At 29.6% G+C, this 24,717-nt stretch overlaps 2 protein-coding genes across 4 annotated transcripts; one reads left to right on the top strand and one right to left on the bottom strand.

The window, feature by feature from the left end:
- Positions 1–1,246: 1,246 nt before the first annotated feature.
- Positions 1,247–21,958, top strand: LOC127290885 (two pore potassium channel protein sup-9). Of its 2 annotated transcripts, XM_051319709.1 has the most exons (5): positions 1,251–1,772; positions 8,991–9,146; positions 15,457–15,800; positions 16,158–16,276; positions 16,629–21,958. In XM_051319709.1, exons 1-5 carry the CDS (start codon positions 1,646–1,648, stop codon positions 16,894–16,896), a joined length of 1,014 nt encoding a protein of 337 aa, XP_051175666.1. In that variant the 5' UTR covers positions 1,251–1,645; the 3' UTR covers positions 16,897–21,958. The 2 variants fall into 2 exon arrangements, with proteins under 2 accessions (XP_051175667.1, XP_051175666.1); XM_051319710.1 differs by lacking the exon at positions 8,991–9,146 and having other exon boundaries at positions 1,247–1,772.
- Positions 4,302–7,566, bottom strand: LOC127290886 (uncharacterized). 2 transcript variants are annotated; one of them, XR_007844504.1, is made up of 4 exons: positions 7,432–7,566; positions 7,199–7,373; positions 5,291–6,613; positions 4,302–4,875 (listed from the first exon to the last, which is right to left on the bottom strand). XR_007844504.1 is itself a non-coding variant. In XM_051319711.1 (3 exons), exon 3 carries the CDS (start codon positions 6,369–6,371, stop codon positions 5,859–5,861), a length of 513 nt encoding a protein of 170 aa, XP_051175668.1. In that variant the 5' UTR covers positions 6,372–6,613; positions 7,199–7,373; positions 7,432–7,566; the 3' UTR covers positions 5,085–5,858. The 2 variants fall into 2 exon arrangements, 1 of the variants encoding a protein (XP_051175668.1); XM_051319711.1 differs by lacking the exon at positions 4,302–4,875 and having other exon boundaries at positions 5,085–6,613.
- Positions 21,959–24,717: the final 2,759 nt, after the last annotated feature.

The following is a 24,717-nucleotide window of genomic DNA, read 5'->3' as shown; positions in this document are numbered from 1 at the left end:
TTAGAAACCTAATATTTTATTTCCTTTGGGTTACAATCCTATATCTTTTATGCATGGAATTTGAAGAAAAATCCTCTTACAGCTCACCGTTTTAAGCTTTTGTGCTATCTGGGTATATTTTACCCATTTAAAAATTAATGTGTCAATGCTTTGCCAAAAATAATAAAATTTTTATCAGAATTTCAGGAGAAAATTCAAAAAAAAATTTCTTTCAAAAAGTAAGCGATTAGTCAATGAAAATTTGAACAACGTTTTTACGTGTAACAAATGACTCTAAGTTACAAAACAAACCGCTACCCGTAGATAAATGAATAATTGATAGATAAATTTGTTGGGAAATCCGACTTTAATTGGGGATTTGACTTACATTGGAAATCGCAATCCTTGCAGATTCTCCTTAATCTTACTGTGATGGAATCTTACGTAAGAAGAAATTAGCTGATAACTTCGTTTAATCTAATGTAATTTCGTCTTTTAAACGAAAAAACATTACATATACATACATACATACATACATATACACACACATATATAAATATTGATTACATTTTTTAACCAAAAATTTTATTTATACATGTTGGGATTCATTTAAATGCATTTAAGAATCAAAAAATAGATGAAATTATTTTAAGAGGGCGTCAACTTTTTGACTTTATTTGAAAGAGTTTCTTTATAGTATTTACTCCACATACAAGTGACTAGTTAGTGAACTAAGGATTTTTTTATTTCAATTAAAATTTTCACATTTAAGTAATACTGAAAAAGTAAAATTTTTAATTTCATAATTTATTTTCCAATTAAACATGCTGTGATTTCGTTAAAAATTTAAATTTTATAAAAATTTGTTTCACGAACAAATCATTTATATGTAAAATAAGTCCTATATTATATTTGAAGTTTTCGTGAAATTTTGTCCACAGGAAAGTAATTTTATAAAATATCTTTTTCAAAAATCTAATAATCCTGAAAAATTTTCAATTAAATTGCAAAATTCTTTTTATAACCTTTCAGTAGCTTAGATGCAAAACCATTATCTCATACTGCATTACACATTGTTGAGAAAGAAAAACAAATTTCGTCTGATCAACTACAGGTATAACTACTGAAATTGCAACAGTATAAAAATGTTAAATCATGGTAAGAATTCTGCGTTGGTTCTAACGTTGATTTTTATCCCTTGCTCCCTACGTTATCGACTTTACAGCTTCCATGCACCCTTCATTTTCATCAAACTTCGTCAGATCAATACCTCATCTGCTTTCTCACACAGTATTCATTGTGGGCGCTGTCACAACACAGAAAATACGTCTTATTAGAAACCTTAAATTTTATATATTTGTTTTTTAAAAAAGGTAAACAATACACAAATAAATAAATTCTAAGGTATAAAATGTGAAGAACAAACAATTATAAAAAAACTTCGAAATATTACCGAAAATATAGTTTAATATGAACTTTATTTTAAACAATCTTTGTCTGTGATTGTCTTTAATTTTTTAAAACTAAGTGAAATTGAAAATTAATTTTTGTATTGAATGAAAATAAGTATTGTTAGAAAAAAAGATGCCTTGCTAAAAAAAATAGTTCTTAGAAAAAAAAGGAAAAAAGATTGAATGAATTTGGCTAATAACAAATAATTCACAAAATGAAAAGGCAAAATGTTAGAACATTGTCCTTGGTGGTGTGCACTTTTACATATTTACTTATTGGTGCTGCTGTGTTTGATGCATTGGAATCTGACACGGAACGCCGTCGTGGAGAATTTCTTACTGGTAAGGAAATAGTAAATTTCACCTTTTAACTATATAACTTTTAGTTTATGACTATGTATGAATATTGTAAACAGATATTAAGAATTAAAAAAAAGTATAAATAAGGCAAAATTTTTCATGTGATACAATTTAAATAATTTTAGGATTGTCCCGGGTGTGACTTTTTGGTACCCACTAACAAGTAAACATACCCAAGTGCCACTCGCCGATCTTAATCAAACTAATCCTATCTTTTAAAGTATAGAAAGATATGAGATACCTATTTTTTTTAAAGTTCACATTAAGATTCGCAGTAGAGAATCGACGCTAAGTAAAAAAAAACCGCGAATATATTTTGTCAAAATATTGTCATTTTTCCACCAAAATTAGATATCTCGAAAAGTTCTTTACCGATTTCATTCAAACCTTTTTTGCCAGGTAAAGCATGTAAAAAAATAATTTTTGTGGTGAAAATGGGAGAATTCCCAAAGAATTATGAAAATTAAGCTTAAAAAACTGAAAAATGTATGATTTTTTTATTTTTAGCCACGCCTGGAGCTTATTGGGATGTCCGTTACTGTGAAGCGCTCTCTGTTGAAAACTTTTTTAACCCTTGAAAATATAAGATATTCTATTCCCTATTGAAAAACCTTGTACAAGATCTTGTACAAGAAAATGTACATGTTCTTGTACAAGTTCATTTAAAAAAATTTTTTAAAGTACAATTTGAGATTTTAATAATTTAGAATCATTAAAACCTTTTACTTATGCATGCCAAAAATTATTGCGCAGATGTAAAGTCCTAAGAAAACTACTGCGCAACTTTTAAAGTTTTTAATTTTTACTGAACAAAGACATAAATAAACCTGTACAAGAACATGTACATTTTCTTGTATACAAATATTAAATATATTTTTGTACACGATCTTGTGCAAGATCTTGTACAAGTCCTCGTACAAGAACTTGTTCCAAATTCTGGTGCCGAAATTGTACAAGTTCAGCTGCTCAATATGTACATTTTCTTGTACAAAATCTTGTACAGTCATTTTCAATAGGGTTTAAATCTAAAATTCATAAAAATATAGATGTGATAGAGAAAGTTTTGAAATCCAAACAAAAACATCTTCGTTGCAAAAAGTTACGCCAAGCAAAAATTATCTTAATCATCGAAACAATTTGTGAAATAAAAGTTAGCCAAGTATAATAATATAATAATATAATTGAAATATTGGTAAAATTGCTATTAGGAAATAATAATTAATGTTTTTGAGTCGATTTATGCAATATTATTGGATAATTAAGCTCTTGTTATTAAATAATTAACTTTTTTAAAGAGTAGTGTACACTCTAAATCTGAATCAGTGAAAATTTCATTGAATTCAAATAAGTGGCTCAGTTTTCTTTAATTCACCAGTGGAATTTCACTGGGAATCAGTAAAAACCACTGATTCTCAGTGAAATTCCACTGGTGAATTAAAGAAAACTGAGCCCCTGATTTGAATTCAATGAAATTTTCACTGATTCAGATTTAGAGTGTATTTACCTGTCATAGTATATTATTATGGTTAATAATAATATATGGTTATTGTAATAATTGTTATAATTGTTATAATATACATGGTTATTTAATAACAAAAATAATTAATATTAATTCAATAGGAAAAAAGTTAATTTTCTGTCATTTTCCTTTTTTTCAATCACAAAATAGAATATACCATGACAGGTAAATTCACTACTCTTTAAAAAAGTTAATTATTTAATAATAAGAGCTTAATTATCCAATAATGTTGCATAAATAGATTCAAAAACATGAATTATTATTTCCTAATAGCAATTTTACCAATATTTCAATTATTTTTTGCAATATATTGCCTCAAACCCAAACAAACCGAAACTTGACCGATCTCAGTCAACTTCTCGGTTTACACAATCCGCCAGGGAAGTTAAAAAAATTCGTATCTGACCTAATCTGCCGTATAGATTAAAAAGATACATAAGCGACATTGTCATTTAGGTTGATATTCTCATGTTTATACTATAGTAATGACGACCTAAGCGACAATGTGACTTGCGATCTTTTTAATCTGTAAGGCAGTACTGGAGGTTGTAGGTAACAAAAAACTAAGAAGAATGGTATATTAAAAATTTCCCTAACACCCCCAAATTTTGATTTTAGAGCCAAAAAACCGTTTTCAAGTATATAATTTTATTCTTAAAGCTAACTACATTTTTCTTATATGGAAAATAAAATTCATATTTACTGAAATAAGTTATTTTTAACAAAACTCTTTAACAAAAATCTAAATTATTAGATTGAAAAGAAATCAATTAATTATTATTAAGACATTTAATTTTAATTCAATATTTTTATTCAGTATTACATGTTCTTAATAAAATTTAACAGTAATATAATTTTCAATTATTTTCTTTTTCAAGTATTATAATAACAAAATAGTCATAAAATTAAGCACAAAAAGTTTAATTATTCGAATTGAAATTTTTTCTATTAAATACACTGCAAAAAATTAAAAATACGTCAATGTTGTTAATTTGATAGTCAGCAAAAAATTTAAAAATAATATGATAATATTATTGTGTTTTTTAATTTAATCAATCAGTAAGTAATAATTGATTTATTTAGGAAATTAATTCAATTGATTATTTGTTCAAAATTTTTTCATTTTCTTTAATTTTTTCGGCCAAGGAACAGGTCACCCAAGAATTTAAAGTCATAAGATATCTCGCGTATTCGTCACTCAATCGATTTCTGTGTTTTCTTATTATAAGCGAACTTTTCGAAAAAACACGCTCAGATGGGACCGATGTGGCTTGGATGGATAAATAATCTCTAGCCATTTTTCTAAGATTCGGATACAGATTTTGGTGTTGTTTCCACCATTCCAAAATATTTACATCTCCATTCGCTCTTGTTTCTTTTAAATAAAGATCAATTTTGTTTCTACAATGATTTGTACGAGCATTGACGGAGTGAGACTTTTTAATCACTTTTATAAAAAGATTTTACATCTAAGATATCGTCATCATCATCATCAACATCGGCTGCAATAGCATCATCCAATTCATTCTGATAGGTTGTTGATAAGTTAGCAGTATTTACAAGATTCTAATTTAAAGAAATTGGTAATGAAAATTGTAATATTAAATTAATTTCTAGAAAATAATATATTTTCTAAAGTGTAAAAATATTTATGTAATTTGCTTTAAAATTGGCAAGAAAATTTCACGAAAAAATTAGGAAATCATTGTAAAAATACAAAATCCAGGAAAGATCAGGAATTTAAAAAAAAATTAAGTATGTTTAAGAATTGTTATGAAAAATAACTTGAAATAAAATTATAAATTTTCATGGCAGGAATTCAAATAATTACAAATTTTTACAACAAAGGAAAATAAAAAATTATCCATGAGAAAGTCAGGCAATTATGAATAGTAACTTTTCGGTCATTTTTGAGTAAATTATTTTCAACAAAAATTCAAAAATTTAAAAAATGAAATCATTAAAATATAAATTTTTTTACTTTTTCTGGAACGTAATAATTTGTTCTGTAAATATTCTCAAACGTTTTTGCTGAATGGGCTAACATTTCTTTGCCCCATGTTGTTTTTTTGAATTGTTCCATCTTAAATCAGGGATCTAAAATTAATTCCTGCGCAATAAATCCAATGGGTTCGATTATAATGTTTCCGAAGTTTCTTATCAGCAGCCTCAAGAGCTTGAAGAATTCTTTTGTCTACGGTGGATGTTTCACTTCTTAAATTTACAATCGACTCTTCTAATTTGTCAAGAAGCATATTGAATCCGACAATAACGTATAACAATGTCACGTATTTATCACCACTAAAAATAGTGGAAAGTGATTTGAAATAACGCAAATACTTGCATACTTTCTTCAGAATCAACCATTCTTCCTCATCCAGGGATAAATGTTTCAAAGACTCGTTATTCTGAAACAGTAAATCGATTCCAGCTTGCATTTAAAGTCCTAAGATGATCATATCCGCTGTTGAATTCCATCTGGTACATACGTCTACATTAGGAGAGAGCATTTTTATATTGGTTGATTAACAACAGATTCTCTTATTCCTCTACTTTTCCGATTTTTTCAAAAATTTGAAAAGTTTTCTCAACTTTGAAAGAGGCGATTCCGTTCGAAAATTGGATGAGATGACTTCCAAGTCTTCTTCGTCTAATCCTTCAGTAATTTCATCAATATCCTCCTCCTCTTCTTCTTCTTCTTCTTCTTCTTCTTCTTCCATAAAAACATCTTCTAAATTGAGATCTTTAAGTAAATATTGAGCCACAAGATTTAAAATATGAGCGATGCATATAAAATGTTGATTTACGTGATCAAATTCCAAAAGTTTTGACAACTCCCACATGAAGGTTGCGTTTGAGGCAGTGTTATCTACTGTAATACCCAGGATTTTATCAACAACATCATAAGCCTTGACTGTTTTGTGAAATAAAGAAGCAATATCCCGACCAGTATGTTCTCCTTTCGAAGGCAAAAATCTATCAACAAAGAGTGTAATGTCCAATCTTCGCGGATAAAATGTCCAGTAATACAATAATATGAACGGCCAGCAATTGATGACCATCCATCCACAATGCAAGAAATTTTCGAATAATTATTTTTCAAAATGTGCATAACAGATCGTTGTTTGCAATTAAAAGAATCTTCTACTAATTTTTTTAATCCATTTAGCTTGGGCATTTTTGCTTGAGGATTCAAAAAGTCGAAAAAATTTTAAGTTTTAGTGTCATCAAAAAAATTGTAAGGTAGATATTTTGCTGCTACCCACTCGTCCGTTTTTATCCACATTTCTTCTTGACTGAATTTCTGTATAGAATAAAATGAGTATGTAAATAATATTTCACAAAAATAAAGATTTAGTTCAACAAAATCTATTATTTATTATTATTCATAATAATTATTATTAAGTATTTTTTAAATAGTTAATTAATTTTTCAATTTAATTAATTATAATTAATTAATTGATAATTCAATTAATGGAAATAAATTAAATTTGTAATAGACACGAGAAAAAAATTTTTATTAGAATTTATATAAGGATTTGAATAAATATTATTTTTTAGTAAAAACATTTTAAATGTTCGTGTTCTGACCCATACATGATTCTAGAATTTTTTTACTTTTCATTCTGAATAAATATAATAAATATTTAATTTACTAACATTAACATACATAATAAATGCTGGTATTTCACAATACAATCAAGGCTTATATAATAAATTCTTAATAAATTTATAATAAATTATTGACAATTGTATCATGGAAATAACACAAAATGAAAAAAAATTAATTCTTGTGAAAATATTTCCATTTTTTGAGAAATTAATGAAAAAGGAGGTTAAAGTAATTATTATCATTTCAGACATGTTAATAAGTAAAAATTAAAATTACTTCAACTGAGGGAATGCTCAAAACTCCACATAGACATTCATACTCCTTTAAATGATCAAAACATTTGGCCATTTTACAATTTTTATTGTAAAAAAAATCAAAAACTTCACTATAAGACTTTCCAGATCTTTTTCTTCTCTTGACAGGATTTTGCATTCTTGCATTATTTTCGGAGCTAATTTAATATAATTTCAAATAATTTTTACTCACAATTTTATATTTAGAATACTTACCTTGCTCTCTTTTTATTTTCTGTTGGTACGTTATTTTCTTTTTCATTTGACATTGTATTTTAACCTTAACTACATAAAATATGTACCTAATATTTTCAAAACAACGTTTGATCAAATAATTGAACGAGATACGAGATGAAATGAGACGATAATAACAAAAAAGAAACTACTTTTTTGAGCATGAGAATAGGTTACAATCTAGAAAATTTGAGTAAAAACTTGAGCATCTCGTATCGTAGTGCAACACTAATCAATATCAATGTGCTTGTTTCCTTTGCGGTTTTTTTTATTTACTTTCACATCAAGTAATGGGTTTGAGTTAGTCGACAGCATTCTCACCTCTCGTTTGTCTTGGCATGAAATTGCTACAATATTCTTAAATAGCATTTTTTTCAATGCGCCGCGTTCAAGTTTTCGTTTTTTTAACTGCTTCAGTTCTGCTAGCCAATGTTTTCTATCTGCGCGAGTTGTACCGTAAGGATAAATTTTTTTTCCAAATAACATTTCCATGAGTGGCACAGAAGAAATATGTTGTCTATATAGACATGATAATAACGATTCTCAAATGGTTCACACATATCTAGAACTACTTGCTCGCCTAAGAGCAAATCAGAATTTATAGTCTCTTTCTTTCTTAAATACATTTTCATATGTAAAATGTAACTCGTCAAATTGTCTGCTATGGACCAAACTTTTATACCCCACTTAGTTGGCTTTTTAGCCATGTATTATTTAATCGAAAGGCGGCCTTTGAAACCTATCATTGCCTCATCTACTGCAAGGTCATGTCCTGGATTAAAATGTTCTCAAAATTTTTCAGTTAAATTTAAGAAAGGTCTTACTTTATGCAAATTGTCATGTTCTGGAATGTTTTCTATATTACTGCAGTAAAAATATTTGGAAATTAATTTAAATCATCCATACGTCATTGCATTTCTTATTAAAGGACATTCCACAAAATCTGTCTTAAAATACATTTCAATTTCTGGTCAGTCCGCAATTCCCATCCCAGTAAAAACATATACTTCATATATACGAATCGATTCGTTTCAATACAAGGAATACAATTATTTGATTTACAGTAAACCCTCTCTCGGTAAAGCCGCTTCCCCAGTTTGTCGAGTGAGCTTTTCCCCCACTGCTAGTGTTTCTCGAAATTTTTTTACTTTAATCTCAGTAGTGCAGAAAAAAAACATTGTTTTACGTTTGGTGAAGACCCTTCCATCCTTTCTCAGTGCGTAACATCATTTATGAATGTTCCAATATTAGTTTTTATTTTTGTGATCATATTATTACGTGTAAAATGTGATACTTTACGTATTTGATACTAGATCTTATACAAGGATTTTTAGCCACGAGACGTAGCTCTAAACCACTACTTAAATATTTTACCAGATTTAAATAAAAAAAATTTCATTAAAATATGAGAAACCTTTCGATATTAAATATACTTTTCATTTACATTTAATAAAAGCTAATTGAAGCTTTTCTTTTATATTTAATTTTTTTTAATTATGTCGATAAATTTTCATATTTTTTGTTATTGTTTCTATTCGCAGAAGTGAAAAATAACATGATCAAGAAATACAATATTACTGCAGAAGATTATCTAATGGTTGAAATTGTTATGATTGAAAATAAACCACACAAGGCTGGTCCACAATGGAAATTTGCAGGCGCTTTCTATTTTGCCACTGTGGTTCTAGCAATGATAGGTAACTAAAAAAATACTCTATAAACGCTTATTCATAACCCCAATGGGAAACTGCCACGAGTAACCATTGGCGTATTAATTGGCCCAATGATGGGAGCCAATGAAAAAACCATTGGCACCCAATAATGGACCATTATTGGTAAAGTCATGGGCTGTCCACGCCGATGCCAATGATTGGCAACCATCATTGGCAACCAATAATTATCCAATATTAAAAATTTTAATAATAATTTTAAAAAAAATTTATTTTTATTATTTTTTAATAGTTATTATTATTATTTTATTTTTAATAATTAAATTAAAATAAAAAAATGGTCATCAAAGTATTAGTGAAACCATTTCTTCCAAAAAAGAGTTTGTCTCAAATCCAATAAATAGGAGAGACATCGGGCAGAAAAAAATTTCGACAAGAAAAAAATTTTCGATCACTGCTTATATACCAATCTAATGGCACCTCAACTGCGAGAAACAGTTATGATGTTCGCCCTCCCTGTGTCGTCGAGCGAACTAAAGTCCAGAGCTGAGCCATCAGCGCAGCGCGGGAACATTTGAAAAATTTGATTTTATTAGATATTTTATTTTATAATTAACGAATTATTAAGTATGACATTATGTTATTAATAATTATTTATGACATTAATTATTTATTAAGTTAATTATTTGTCATATTTAAAATAAAATGAAATATCTAATAAAATCAAATTTTTCAAATGTTCCCGCGCTGGGCTGATGGCTCAGCTCTGGACTTTAGTTCGCTCAACGCCACAGGGAGGGCGAATATCATAAATGTTTCTCGTAGTTGAGGTGCCATTAGATTGGTATATAAGTAGTGATCGAAAAATTTTTTCTTGTCGAAATTTTTTTCTGCCCGATGTCTCTCCTATTTATTGGATTTGAGACAAACTCTTTTTTGGAAGAAATGGTTTCACTAATACTTTGATGACCATTTTTTTATTTTAATTTAATTATTAAAAATAAAATAATAATAATAACTATTAAAAAATAATAAAAATAAATTTTTTTTTAAATTATTGACTTTTTAAATTATTATTAAAATTTTTAATATTGGATAATTATTGGTTGCCAATAATTTGCCAATGATGGTTGCCAATCATTGGCATCGGCGTGGACAGCCCATGACTTTACCAATAATGGTCCATTATTGGATGCCATTATTGAAATTATATTGGCATCCCTGGCTCCCATTATTGGGCCATTAATACGCCAATGGTATTTTTCCCATTGGGACCCTAAAATGGAAATATGATTGTTTTACTTTCTAATGGAAAAATGGGGTCATTTGGCACCCCAGATTTGAAACGTGTGTGTAAGGTTTATATTTTACTGAAAACAACTTTTATATAGTGTTTTTTTCGTTTTTTAAAAAGGAAGACAATGGCATAATGCGTTTTCTAGTAAAGTGGAAAGAAATTATAAAAATGATGTAAAAACAAAAGAGGACAGGAAAAAATAAAATTTTTTGCAAAATTTATCTTTTTTTACAATTATTGCAGTTTCTCAACAATATGGCATTACTTGAAAATATAAATTTTTTTTAAAAATTAAGCCAGGAAAAATAAGGAAAATTGACGCGCCAATCACTTCCAGAATCATATCTATCGCTTTAACTCGCCTGAAACTCGCCGCACAGCACAATATCTTGTTGTAAGCTTCCCTTCAGTTTAAACCTAAGATTCGTAGCTTACAGCGTAAACTTCAGGTGAGGTGAAGGTGGTTCTCTGGATAATCAATTTTCTATGAATTTTTCTTAAACTTTGCATAAATATTCCTTTTTGTGTAATTTATAAGTGGTAAAAAACTCAGTACCTCTATCCATGGTAGAAACTGAGGTATTCGGGTTCAAAGTTGGAACAATTAACATAGGATTCCTATTCTAAACATGAAATAGTGATACATTAAATTTAATTTCTTAAAAAGTTTCCTATCAATTTTTTTTAAAAACTAGTATATTGTAGAATGGAATTAATAGAATAATATTAAAAAAATTAGTAGGGGTATCCATTCTAATTTTTGAATTACAATGTTTTAAAATAGAAAAGGTAGGTTATTTATACATTTTTAAACAGAGTCAAGTATATTACTCGCTTGAGAATGATAGCGAAAGCACGAAAGTGAAGTGAGCTGTTGATTAGTATAAACTACTCGCAAGGAACTGAGGACCACTGGAGCCGGAGAACCTCCTTTAGGTGAACTGCAAATGTCCTATCTACCATAAGCTGCAATATAAGATTGTAGTCAGCTTTCAGTTAAGCTTACTATAACCTTACTGTAAGCTTCCCGTATATTCACTGTAAGTTCCGTGTAGTCTTAATGTAAGCTTCTATGTAAAATTACTGTAAGCCTCATGTAAACTTCCTTTAAGCTTACACTACTGTTAACCCAAGTAGCACGTAATATTACAGCAATATTACCCGGTAACATTACTGTAATGTTACAGTGATATTAAAATGTCCGCCTCATGGTAATATTACCGGATAATGTTACTGTAATATTACACGGTAATATTACAGTAATATTATACCGTAATATTAAGGTAATAATAAACGAGAATATTGCAGTATTATTGAAAGAATATAATTTCACGAAAAAAATGTACCCAACCGGGGAATCGAACCCCGAACTCAAATCACACAAGTCCAGAGTTTTACCAACAAGCCACACTGACTTACAATATATTTATGATTGTGATGCTTTATGAGTAACTTAAATCAATCTGTAATATTACTGTAACATTACAGTAATATTACTCGGTAATACCACCATCAGGCGGACATTTTAATATCACTGTAATATTCAAGTAACATTACCGGATAATATTACTGTACTATTACAGTAATATTACGTGCTAGTTAAGAATTAATATTAATAAATATTATTTATTAATATTAAACTATTTTTTTCTCACCAGATTATATATATTGAGATGTAGGATATACAACCCTAACGGGAATAGTTGATTAAAATCTACTGCACAACAGTAAAAGCTATAATAAACTACTGCGCATGAATAACACAGCCCCACAAAAAAAAGTGTCATGTACTTTTGACCGGAATACCCTATCCCTATGTATTTTGACGCGCTGAACACGAATCCGAAGTCCGTTTTGCTCCATCACGTCAGGATTTTTTTCTAACCTCAAAAAACATGTCGGATTTTGAGAGATAGGCGATTTTTAAAAAAATTTATTTATTTACTTCAAACTTGGTATCTAGGGGTTTTTTGGGTCGCTGATTACGAATCTGACGTTAGATTTAAAAAAAAAAAAACGTGTTAAATTGTTTTCAAAGAACTACAAAACTGACAAGTTTCAAAAAAAACGGCGTACGGTACTTCCCTAGTGTTACTTGTCAGCAACATAGAAAACCTGTAGATACCAATTTTCATAAAAATCTGACAATTTTTTAAAAATAATTTCTTAATATTTAATCAGACATATCGAATTTTGGAAATCCGACATCAGATTCGTAATCAGCGACACAAAAAAACCCCAGATTCCAAGTTTGAAGTTAATACATCAATTTTTAAAAAAATCGCCTACTTCTCAAAATCCGACATGTTTTTTGAGGTTAGAAAAAAATCCTGACGTGATGGAGCAAAACGGACTTCGGATTCGTGTTCAGCGCGTCAAAATACATAGGGTTAGGGTATTCCGGTCAAAAGTACATGACACTTTTTTTTGTGGGGCTGTGTAATTGTTTAATTTATTTATTAACGTTTATTAATAATAATATAAGCTTACACGAAGTTTACAGAAAGTTTACGGGAAGCTTACAGTAAGGTTATAGTAAGCTTAACTGTAAGCTGACTACAATCTTACATTGCAGCTTACAGTAGATAGGACATTTGCAGCTCCCCCACGCAGGAATAGTAAAGAGACCGATCTTGCTGTAGTAGCGCTTCTGAAAATGTCCGAGAAACATGCACGATAAGTGCCAGTTTCACTGCATTCTACTCAACCACCAAAAGTAGTTGAGCATGCGCATTAGCCATGTGCTGTCTCTTTCTCTCGCAAAAAGTGTGCAAGTGATCTGGCTGACGTATATTTCTCAAGTCTTCCATGCGTGTTGTGATGAAGGGGTTATGTGTTATTGTTATGTTATTATTTTAATAATTATTATTAATGTTTATTTTAAAATGTCGTGCTGTGTGGCAGGATGTAAGAAAAATCTTTTTCATGATATACATAATAAATAATATGTTTGTAATTACTATGGCTCCATTAGTCTTTTAATAATTACTTCAATTTATTGACACTTTAAATATTCCAATAGCATACATTATTATATACTTACACATGATTTTGGAAATACAATATCGCACTGGTAAATAAAATTTCTGAAATAAACACTGAACACTAAGATTTTTTATGTGACATATATGTATATATCGCATAACCACACTTTTCATCTGTCAAAATTGAGGTCCAATGCGCATGCTCAACTACTTTGGCCAGTTGAGTACAATGCAGTGAACCTGGCACTTATCGTACATGTTTTTCTGACATTTTCAAACGCAGAGATCTGTCTCCTTACTATTCCTCCGTGAGCTCCCCATAACCTCACCTGAAGTTTACGCTGTAAGCTAACGAATCTTAGGTTCAAACTCAAGGGAAGCTTATAGCAAGATATTGTGCTGTGTGGGGATTGTCCTTTCTAAAAAATACATGATATAAAAAGGTCAAATGGATATATCGAAAACTCTCAAAAAATCGAACTTTTAATTAAAAACATTGAGAATATAAAATTTCAATAGAAGGGAGGGGTGCAGTTCCGAATAGCACATACCTCTGATTTCGATAAAACTTGGTATCCCTACGTAATTTGGTGCGCTGATTACGAAAATCATAGTGAAAATTGGCGGAAATTTAATTATCATGGTAAAAACCATAAAAAACACCATAAAATCATGGTTTTTTTCGATTATCTCGTAAAAAACAAAAAACTTCGAAAAAAGTTTTAGACGAAAGTTGTAGATCTCTAAAAAACACACATTTCATGTTTTATGCATTTTTTACCAAAAGTCATTATTTTTCGAGAAAAACGCAAAATAGTAAACACGGCCTTCGGCCGCGTAAGGTACTGCTCGCTTCTCTTTTTAAGAAATCTTGGCGAGAGGGGGTGGATGTGTCCGAAAGTAATTTGCAGAAATTATCATATTCACCATTACTCAGGATCCAACGAATTCCGCAAAATACTTTCGGCCATATCCACCCCCTCTCGCCAAGGTTTTTTTAAAAAGAGAAGCGAGCAGTACCTTACGCGGCCGAAGGCCGTGTTTACTATTTTGCGTTTTTCTCGAAAAATAATGACTTTTGGTAAAAAATGCATAAAACATGAAATGTGTGTTTTTTAGAGATCTACAACTTTCGTCTAAAACTTTTTTCGAAGTTTTTTGTTTTTTACGAGATAATCGAAAAAAACCATGATTTTATGGTGTTTTTTATGGTTTTTACCATGATAATTAAATTTCCGCCAATTTTCACTATGATTTTGGTAATCAGCGCACCAAATTACGTAGGGATACTAAGTTTTATTGAAATCGGAGGTATGTGCTATTCGGAACTATATCCGAAGGGAGAAATATATCTCTATATTAGAAATGTACAGGTGGAGCTGAAGTGTTGATTTCTTCAAAAATAAGCGCTAATATTTAAATTTTATATTGTACATAAATCATATTTATCAAAAACACAAACATTGAAAATATTTAAATTGCATATATACAAAAAATGAATCATTAAAACACTATTTTACACAAAGCGGAAATAAATTTCGAGTCTCATTTAAGTTTTTTTATTATGCTTTCAGTGAACAGCTGTTACGTTGTTGAAATGAACATAATCTATTCAATTAAAGCCACCTGATTGGTCGCAATAATTAGCGCTCGATAATTTTAAAATATGTAATACATCTTAATCACACTTACATAATTTATATTATTATTATTTATATTATTATAGCGTAAATCACTCTCTCTTATTTCACATTCATAAATTTTTTCTTTACATTTTGAATCGATATAGGATAAAAAAGCAAGATGAAATCAAATCATTTTTTAAAATGAAATGAATAAAATGGAATTTGAAAAAGGAACAGAAGCAACGAAGACGGCCGTCAGAGGCGCTAGTCAGATATATAAAATGAATTATGGTTACGATCCCAAACCAAAAACACCAGTGGTTAAGTCGCGATCGCACTTTAAACTTCGCGTGGGGTTCAAAACCACCCCAGTTTTCCATTCTAGGATTAAATTAAATCAACATTAAATTAGTTTTTGCATTGATTTTTAGGTTATGGACACTCAACGCCAGTTACGATAGGAGGAAAGGCATTCTGTATGGCTTATGCAATGGTTGGAATTCCTCTGGGATTGGTCATGTTTCAAAGTATTGGTGAACGTTTAAATAAATTTGCTTCGGTTGTCATTCGAAAAGCAAAAACTTATTTAAAATGTCAACGCACTGAAGCGACGGAAATGAACCTTATGTTGGCTACAGGAATGTTGTCAAGTATTATTATTACGACTGGTGCAGCTGTATTTTCTCGTTACGAGGGTTGGAGTTACTTTGACAGCTTTTACTATTGTTTTGTGACACTTACCACCATAGGTTTTGGAGACTATGTCGCTCTCCAGGTTAATAATAATGTATTAATTAATCTGTATCAATTTTGTTAATGCAAAAAAACTAACAAGAATTTTAAATATCAAAAACCAGTTAAAAGTGTTTTTTGTTTTATTTTGAACTGCAGATTTTCATAAAAGTTTTGAAAATCACGGGAGTTTTTTTGTCATAGTTGACCTGGACTTACTCACTTACAATTATAAACCAAATTAATGTTCACAAATAAGTCTTGTGCACAAAACCTACTTTGGAAATTCTAATTATCTATTATAAATCTATTATAAATAAATTAACGTCTTCTTCTTTAAACATAAAAATATTAGACAATTTCTAACTAAAGTTTATTAATCAAATTTTAATTTTTTCAGAATGATCATGCACTTTCAAATAAACCAGGTTACGTGGCTTTAAGTTTGGTTTTTATACTCTTTGGTCTCGCAGTTGTTGCTGCTAGTATTAATTTACTAGTTCTTCGGTTTATGACAATGTAAGTGAATCAAATTCAATATTATTATTTGATATTTTATAAAAAAGATTAGATGCAATAATACTCTGTTCTAAGAATAATTGATTAAACGCGTAAGATTACACATGCGGACATTTATTACTGCGTGGGTGTTAATTTTGACATGACTATGTTAATTTTTTAATGAATTACAACTTTTTCTTCTAAATTTTCCGTATTTATAATTTTAATAAGTGAAAAGGTGAAATAAATCTCAATGGCGACTTTATTATTTGATGTCTATTTTATGGAAGAAATAGTTTAAACGAGCAATTATTCAAATAAAAGCATTAAAACGAAGACAAAATAATATAAATTGATTTTATTTTTTTAGGAATGCAGAGGAAGTACGTCGAGAAGATAATGAATTGCAATCAGCTTCTCATCACGTATTAACATTAGACGGGGAAGTTGTTGCTGTGAATGGGAAAATACTTGCTGGTCACGTGCCAATGATTAATGATACTGATGATTGCGTGAGTGTTTGCTCATGTACATGTTTGGGTGCAACTAATTCCGAATTCTTTGATTCTTCTGGATATCAGGGTTATAGACCTCCTTCAATTCCTGCCAGTCTTCGAGTAAAACGAGCATCCGTCTGATGGAAGGAGTTCCGAAGACGCAGTTTGCGTCACCGACTTTCTAGAGTTGATAGTCGTGAACTTCTTGGGATTGATGTCTAATTATTTTATTTTTCTAGAATATATATTAATTATTTTCTTTTCAATATGTCTAGGATGTCATAATTTTCTGACTTCTCTTAAACAGATAACTGAAAATTGAGTAAAACAAGATTTTTATTTCGAAACTCGTATCAAATCTTTAATAAATATGAAAATTTATGTTTTGAAAAAATCTTCAGATTTGAAATACTATATATTGATGGAAATAATAATGTATAATCGTTAAAGTTCCAGATATATGTATAAATAGCTGTGATGTATATAAATTTCAGGGTTGAATCTTAGAATCTCGGAAAGTATTAAAAACATAGTTAAGAAATTCGGAACAAACCGAATTTTTTTAACACTTGAATATTAGATGAATAAAATTTAAAAAAACAATGAAGATAATCATAATTTTGTAAAAAGATTGTATACATTGAATGACGTATGTTTGTATGCGAAATTACAGTTGATAAATTTTCATACACGTTTGTAAGCCTTTAATCCACAAGTAGTTGCGCGAGGCGCTAATTTTATGTCTTTCAATTTTTATTAAATACATAGAAAAAAAATTTTAAATCAACTTTTTAATACGTCAATTTTACAGAAACAATTGACACATGTGGATTTTTTGCTAATCAGGCATAAATTGCCGTATTATAAAGCAGATTTAAATGTATTAAATCATAAAGATAATAGAAATTTTGTTTAATAATGCGAATTTACGTAGAAATAAGTCATCAAAATGAAAAAGATTATTGTAATTCCAATTTGCATGGCAGTGAATTAGAGTCTTTTATATCTTTTTGCAATATGATGCAGACCTTATTAAATGTACTCTTCCTTACACTAGAATATCTCCACAAACCTTTATTCCACAGTAGGGTTATTTGGGGTAAATATTAATTTGTTGTTGCATTAAATTGTTTTTCGACTTCCTTAAAGCAATTTTATGCGGTAGTAGAAAATATACATGAGTTTGAATCGCATAAAACTAAATGTTTACATTTATCTCGAGTTTTTACGCTTACTCTAAAATTTAGGAGTAAATATAAACAGACCGACAATAATAACTACAATTATAAAAAATAAAAATCCTATTGAAGTTTTTTAATTCAGTTCCTTTTTGATTTTCAATGATAAAAATTTAATCGTGTATTTACTTACGAAACTAAAAATGAAGCTCAAACATTTACAGTTGACATTTATCCCTTGTTTACAGTTATTCCAAATGACCCTACTACAAAATTTCATTGTTTCTTCATTTCTGGCATCTCGTATGGTTTTTAGAAAGTTTTATAGTTTATTGTCATAACATTCTTTTTGGAAGTTTTGCACATATATGTTATTGGCCACCCAACTGAAAATTCTCACATAGGCTCTCATACAAAATCGTATACGTATTTTGAAAGTGAATTTAAATAGGAAAAAACGTAGGAATTATCATATTAATCCACATTATATTTTAAAATCCCATATGGCTTCCTAAAGAAGAACCCATGTGAGTTTCCATATACCACCCTATGTGGACATTTTCAGTAGGGCGTTAGCCAAAAGCCAAGTCGTTTAACCAATTATTATCGGCAAGTACTTAAAATATTTTTACTGTGCACATTTCTGACTGAATTAGTTTATAATAACTTGAGTTATTTAAAGCAGATTAATAAAGAAATACTATTTTTTACAAAAATACACTATATCATAATCAAGTTTAGTTTTACATTTCTTATGACCACAATTAAGCTCACTGAAATAACTAAAAAATTCTAGCCTATTCCATAGAATATATTTTCATGAAACTTGCTCATGTATGTTGCTAATTGTGGGCGTAAAAATTGATTTTTGGGATTGAATGAGTTAATTTTTGATAGTAAAAATGTAATTGATTTTTAATATAACGCAACAGGTTGGATTAAACTAAACTAATAAAAAAGGTTGAATTGTTAACGTTAATGTTAGAAATAATTAAACAAGATATAAATTTTATTCTGAAGAATATTATTTTTGCAGAATAGTAATATAATATTATCTTAATTTTGCTGAAGAAAATGGTACAGAATATTAAATTTACAGAATATTCATTTGTATGAATTTTCGTTTTACAGAATTTCAATTTGTGCCAAATGTTTTTTTGTAGAATATTAATTTTGCAGAATACTAGTTCAAAATAATCTTAATTATGCAGATAGAAGATTAGAAAGAATATCAATTTAACAGAATATTCAACTGTTCGAATTGGGATTGGTCAATTTTAAACAAATAGTCCTTAGTCTCCTTCTAGCAGACCAGGCAACTTGAGAGACCTACGAAGCAATAACTCAACTTAAGATATAAAGAAGAAAAAATGACACAATTAGTCAAAACCACGATCATTACACAGCGGCAATCATATCGATGTGATTATGTCACATTTATTAGAGAATCACGTACTCTGATCTTCGATATAAATAAAAATAAAGCAGTTGTTTAGATATTAAGCCTCAAATTTTTTGTATTTTCTCAGTACTTTGTAAGAGTGGACTCTGACCATATGTTTATAAATAAATAATAAAGATTCCATTAAATAACTATTACACAAATTGAATTTACAATTAATTAATTTTCATTTAAATACAAATTTTGTAACATTGATAATCGGTTGGAAAAAAATGGAAATTCTGTAAAATGAAAATTAGAAAAAAAGAAAATTAACAAATGAGTATTTTTTAAGATTAAAAATCTGTACAATTTTTTCTGCAAAATTAAGATTACTATTCTAAAAAATTAGGCTATAGTGCTTATTCATGCGTCCTTAGATGTTCCATTAAATTCTCCCTTCTTCGGTTGCCTTTCCTGCATCTTTGCACTTTATTTAAATACTAACATAAATCAACAAAATTTTAATTTATTATCTAATTTCTAAGTTAGTATCAAAGACATAAGAATTATCATACTAGATCATATTATTAAACTCTTAAAATACCTGGATATTCAACTGACATCCTAGAGATATCCATCGATCTTCAGCGATTCAAATTATTTCAAAAGTTCTATAAAGGTCCATAGATATCCTGAAAACATCATGTGAATAGCTAAACCGACGAAATACCTGTAAGTATTTTTAGGATGTTCTTATTATCTTTTCAGGTTTTATGAGAGAAACAATGTTATACTGCGTTTTTGTAGAGAGATATTACTAAATCGTGTAAATTTGATTGATTTGAGAACAGTAAGTCGTTTTCCGTAGTTTCCGATGCGCTATATGCAAGTGAGAATATAGCAGAGCGATTATGATATCAATATTTTGTGAGAACTTAATATTATTAATTATATTATTATTAATATTACGTAAATATGGAGAAATGACAAAAGATTATGTTTATTGATACACAAGTGGCGGTCACTGAAGCTATCTATTGACAGTTGGCAATATAGTGGAAGTTTAATATTGGAACATTCTGGAACATAGTTGATGACTTTAATCTGCAAATTATAAAATAATGGAAAATATGCGGCAAATTGTTTGTAAGCATTAAAAATGTAAATATAATAAAAAATCCACACTCTATAAAGTTTGCTCTACAAGAAAAACGTAAAATAATGAATGTAAAAACTATCAGTGCATCCATAATTATTTTAGACTGATTGTGCGTATTTTACAAACACAGAGATCTTCTGGAACAATTTGCTTGCTTTATTTCCAGGACCGTCGGAAAGAATTTTTCTCAGGTGGGGAGTAATTTGACTTGTGTTAAGAATTTATTTAATTCATTAAATAAATTTAAAAATTTACTTCTTTTACGAAGCTGTAAAACAAATATGTACATTGTACATCCATACTTTTTTTACAAGGGCAAATGTAATCTGTCATAGAAAGATCTTGACCGTTCCGCAGTTAAGGAACTTCTTCTTTTGTTTTCCGGTATAATTTTACTATCTCACTTAAACTCCAAAGTATGGAATTCTACACAAAAAAATTTCCCAGGTATGGAGTATTCCTTCACTCCTCACTATCTCCGCCGGCCCTGTCTATTTCTGAAAAAATGTATTTCATGATTAATTATTATAATACATCAGCATTGACGGAGAGGTTTTCACCCTGAAATCGTTTTAAGGACCCTAAAAAATGACTAATGTTTTAATCCACTCGACTATGTACTTCAAGTTTGTCAAGTTTCATTTGAATTGAGAGGTGTCATTTGAGTTTTATTTATAAATATAGAGAATTCTAGTGTTATCTCTTTAAACAATGTCAGTTACAAGCTTATGCTTCTTCTCCACATAATTATTTCTTATTAATTAACTTGAGACACAAAAATAGTCATCTTTAAATATTATTTGTAACAATACGTAACAATACTTTTTTATACCATAAGTGAACTTGAAATCCGAGGAATTGAAAATACCTGAATTTAATTTTTAACATATCAAATGTTCTATATTATTCGAAATATATTTATATTCTATTTTACCTAGTGAAATTATACCATAACGGCATCACGATATTCGGAATATGCTACGGATATTCTAGATGTAGGCTGATTCTATTCTGAAGGCCCTTGAAAATTAGAACATCCCAGTCGAAAATCCTACGCTTTATAAAGCTGAGTAAAAAGCCCGTTTAAAGCGTTAGAATAGCTACTAAGAGGTTTTGTTTTCCGTGCGCTCATTGGTCAAAAGTTTGTCATTTAAAATGATGCATTCTTTTTTAACCAATAAAAAAGCTTTCGCTTAATTTACACTACTCGATGGCTTTCCGGACGTTCTGAATAAATTTTAGATTTTCGACTGGGATCTATAAGATATCCAGGATATCTTGAAATATCCGTTGTTGTAAGGAGATTTATTTTTTAAGTCTTCAAAATCGTGCGACTACTGGAAGATTAAAGCTATTGTTAAAAATTGTCCAGTTGCTACGTAAATTATTGTCATAAGCTATGTAAATACAACGCTAAAATATTATTTCCCTCTGTAAGAAATAATAATTATAATATAATAAAACAAAAGACTGAAAAATGTATCTGTTTTCTTAAAATATAAAAATTGTAATTTTTATATTTTGTATAATAATGTAATGTGTTGTTCGGTGTCATAATGGTTTTCGTGTTTTTTTAAATATGAATAATCAGAAAGTTCTCTTTTCTTTATAAAAAAGGAGACTACAACAGAAAGAAATATACTCAAAATGTAAAAAATTATCCACTCGTGGAGAATCAGTCGGGTGCAAGAAATAAATGAACATATTTTTATCAAGAAATATTTCAAAAATAAGATGTAACTGCCCGTAAAAGCAAAAGAAAGGGATTATTTTTGATGCTCCACGGTGAAAGGTACTTATTGCCGCAAATACATTAGGCTCATTTTACTTTATGCGTTCACAGAGATATGAGCTTAATGTATTTGCGGCAATAGATACCTATTACTGTGGAACCTCTCGATTTGAAGCAATTAAAATAACAATAATCAATTAGATTCATTTTCTTTTAAGAAAATTTCTTTCTTTTTAATATAGTTTTTTTTAAATCGTGTACCCCCTGTCGCGGTCACACGAATTTATCTGGAGGGCTGAAATATGGTACACATATGTATTTTCGCGTGTAGATTACAGGAAAAATATAGCGAACCTGATAGGAATTGATTATCATAACGTTGTCAAGGAAAAACCATGAATTTTTAAGAAAAATGACTATGAAATGCCCATGAGGGCTGATCCATATGGCGAATCCATGAGGGCCAACGTAGGTGCCCCGCATGGATCGCCAATATCGCCCCTCATATACTTTAGTATATTTTACTTTAGAAATATGCAACCCGATTTACAGAGAAGATTGAAAAAAGCATTGAAGAGGAGTCATTTTTAAATTTGCCACTTGAAATTGGATGCGCGCGATGATTTAAGTCATCGCATGATAGCAGAAAAGGCATGCTGGAAACCATTTTGGTTATACGAAATCAAAACATAACCCCAAATAATCATCGTATTTGACTTTATTAATAAAAAACAAATAGAAATAAAAAATAAATAGTCATTAAAAGATTACAATAATTATGAAACAGTTAAAATAAAAATTTAGTGAAAAAGTGTTTGGCAATTTTATCTACATAGTGTGATGTGGAAGAGAAATATTATGTTTATTATTATTATTTATTTTTAATTATTTTTCTATTTACCACGATTATCCATAGACATATAGAAATGGACCGCTCAAATATTAAAATTTTAAATTATTAAATTTTTTAAACTATTTTCATTTTTAATTTTTTCTTACAGAATTTAAATAAGTACAAATATTAAAGTTTTAAATTTTTGAAATATTTTAATTTTTTATAAAAAATTTGAATAAGAATAAATTTTCAGTGTACTATAATTATTTATTATAAACTTTATACAATGTATAAACAATAACAACACTTTACCACCATTATTTCTAAAAACCACTTATTTACAATCAAAAATTAAATCAACATTTTTCACACTTGTATCTTTGGAAGATACCATAGATACATGTACAAGGTACTATTGCTACAAAGCGCAGCCCTGGAGCGCTGACGTCACAAAATGCTTTAACCAATCAAATTTTTCTAGAAAGAGAGAGTATAGGATAAGTTGAAATTTTCTCTCTCTCACTCATCCATATCCCGTCTCTCCACAGTGGTGAGCCGTCCTAGTTACTAGTTAATGATCCGCGATCATAGGTTAAAATATCATGCCTCTCCAAATTGGTTGTTTTTTCTTTGCGTTTTGTGTTTTGAAAAGGTGGTTCTCGCACATCTACGTAAGGCATCTTTATATTTATCCCTGGTTTGAAACCCATATCTCTCCTATTAGGGCCCTCGTTTTCCTCAGCTGTTATTATTTTTCGAGGAATTACTTGTTTATGTCAAGGTTCTATTACCGTTTCATTTAATTCTATTTCTTCCAAAACCGTATTGGGTATGTAAGGTGTAGATTGAGTGTTCGGTCTCGCCCTTTGGATGGGTGTGTCAAAAGTGACCGTTTTCTTGTTGGTTATAGTGTCTTTTACGAATTCAGTAGTTTCACTTTCCGAATTTCTACCATCTACTATGCTTTCTCTTGGCTGATTTATTTGTTCTGTAATTTCTTGTAAATCTGCTATAATTTCATCTATTGATCTAACCTCATTTCGTTCTGTTTCTTCCTCTTCCGCAATTTCTTCCTCACTCCCTTTTTCCCGATTAACATTTTCTACTTCTTCCTTATTTTTCTCACCGAATTCATCGTCCCAAATATATGACTGGTGACCAGCCATTGATAAGTCAAAACGCCTGATTGATTCTCTAATACTATCTACCATTTCTTTGTCCCGTATTTACGGATTATTTCCTACTTCGCAAATGGTTATGTCTTCTCTGCCTTCGTCTTCTGACGTATCTACTGGTGGGCTTAAATATACCGCGGTTTCTCCCCTGGTAATAGGCTGTTCTCTCTTTTTAGCGTCGTCGCTATCGCTAGATTCATCATCCGTATCCTGCGCGTTGATGTCATTTAAAGAGGGTAATACACTGTGACTTTTTCTCAAAATGGGAATGTCTTCTGCTTCTACTCGAATTTCAGATTCTGAGCCTGACTCCTCGCTATCTGAAACGAGTGTATCGTATCTAGTTTTAGCGCTTTGTTCTCGCGTGATTACGGGCTGTGTTTTAGTTCTCGGTCTTAATCCGGATGCAATCGGTGCTAAGTCCGTAATCGGTACTGCTTCCTTTATTTTAGACGTTCCTTTTGGTCTTCCCCTTTTAGGTTTATTGTCCGACGCACCT

This window comes from Leptopilina boulardi, unplaced genomic scaffold (genome assembly GCF_019393585.1).
Source record: "Leptopilina boulardi isolate dan_hultmark-lab unplaced genomic scaffold, ZJU_Lbou_2.1 LbouV2_94, whole genome shotgun sequence".
NCBI lineage: Eukaryota > Metazoa > Arthropoda > Insecta > Hymenoptera > Figitidae > Leptopilina > Leptopilina boulardi.
The sequence above is the reverse complement of the archived record's forward strand: the minus strand, read 5'-3'. Positions and strand labels throughout refer to the sequence as shown.

Coding starts and splice junctions, on each gene's coding strand:
- LOC127290886 (XM_051319711.1), bottom strand. CDS start 6,371: ATGGTCATCAATTGCTGGCCGTTCATATTATTGTATTACTGGACATTT.
- LOC127290885 (XM_051319709.1), top strand. CDS start 1,646: ATGAAAAGGCAAAATGTTAGAACATTGTCCTTGGTGGTGTGCACTTTT. Junction 1,773..8,990: donor TCGTGGAGAATTTCTTACTG/GTAAGGAAATAG, acceptor TTCTATTCGCAG/AAGTGAAAAATAACATGATC. Junction 9,147..15,456: donor TGTGGTTCTAGCAATGATAG/GTAACTAAAAAA, acceptor ATTGATTTTTAG/GTTATGGACACTCAACGCCA.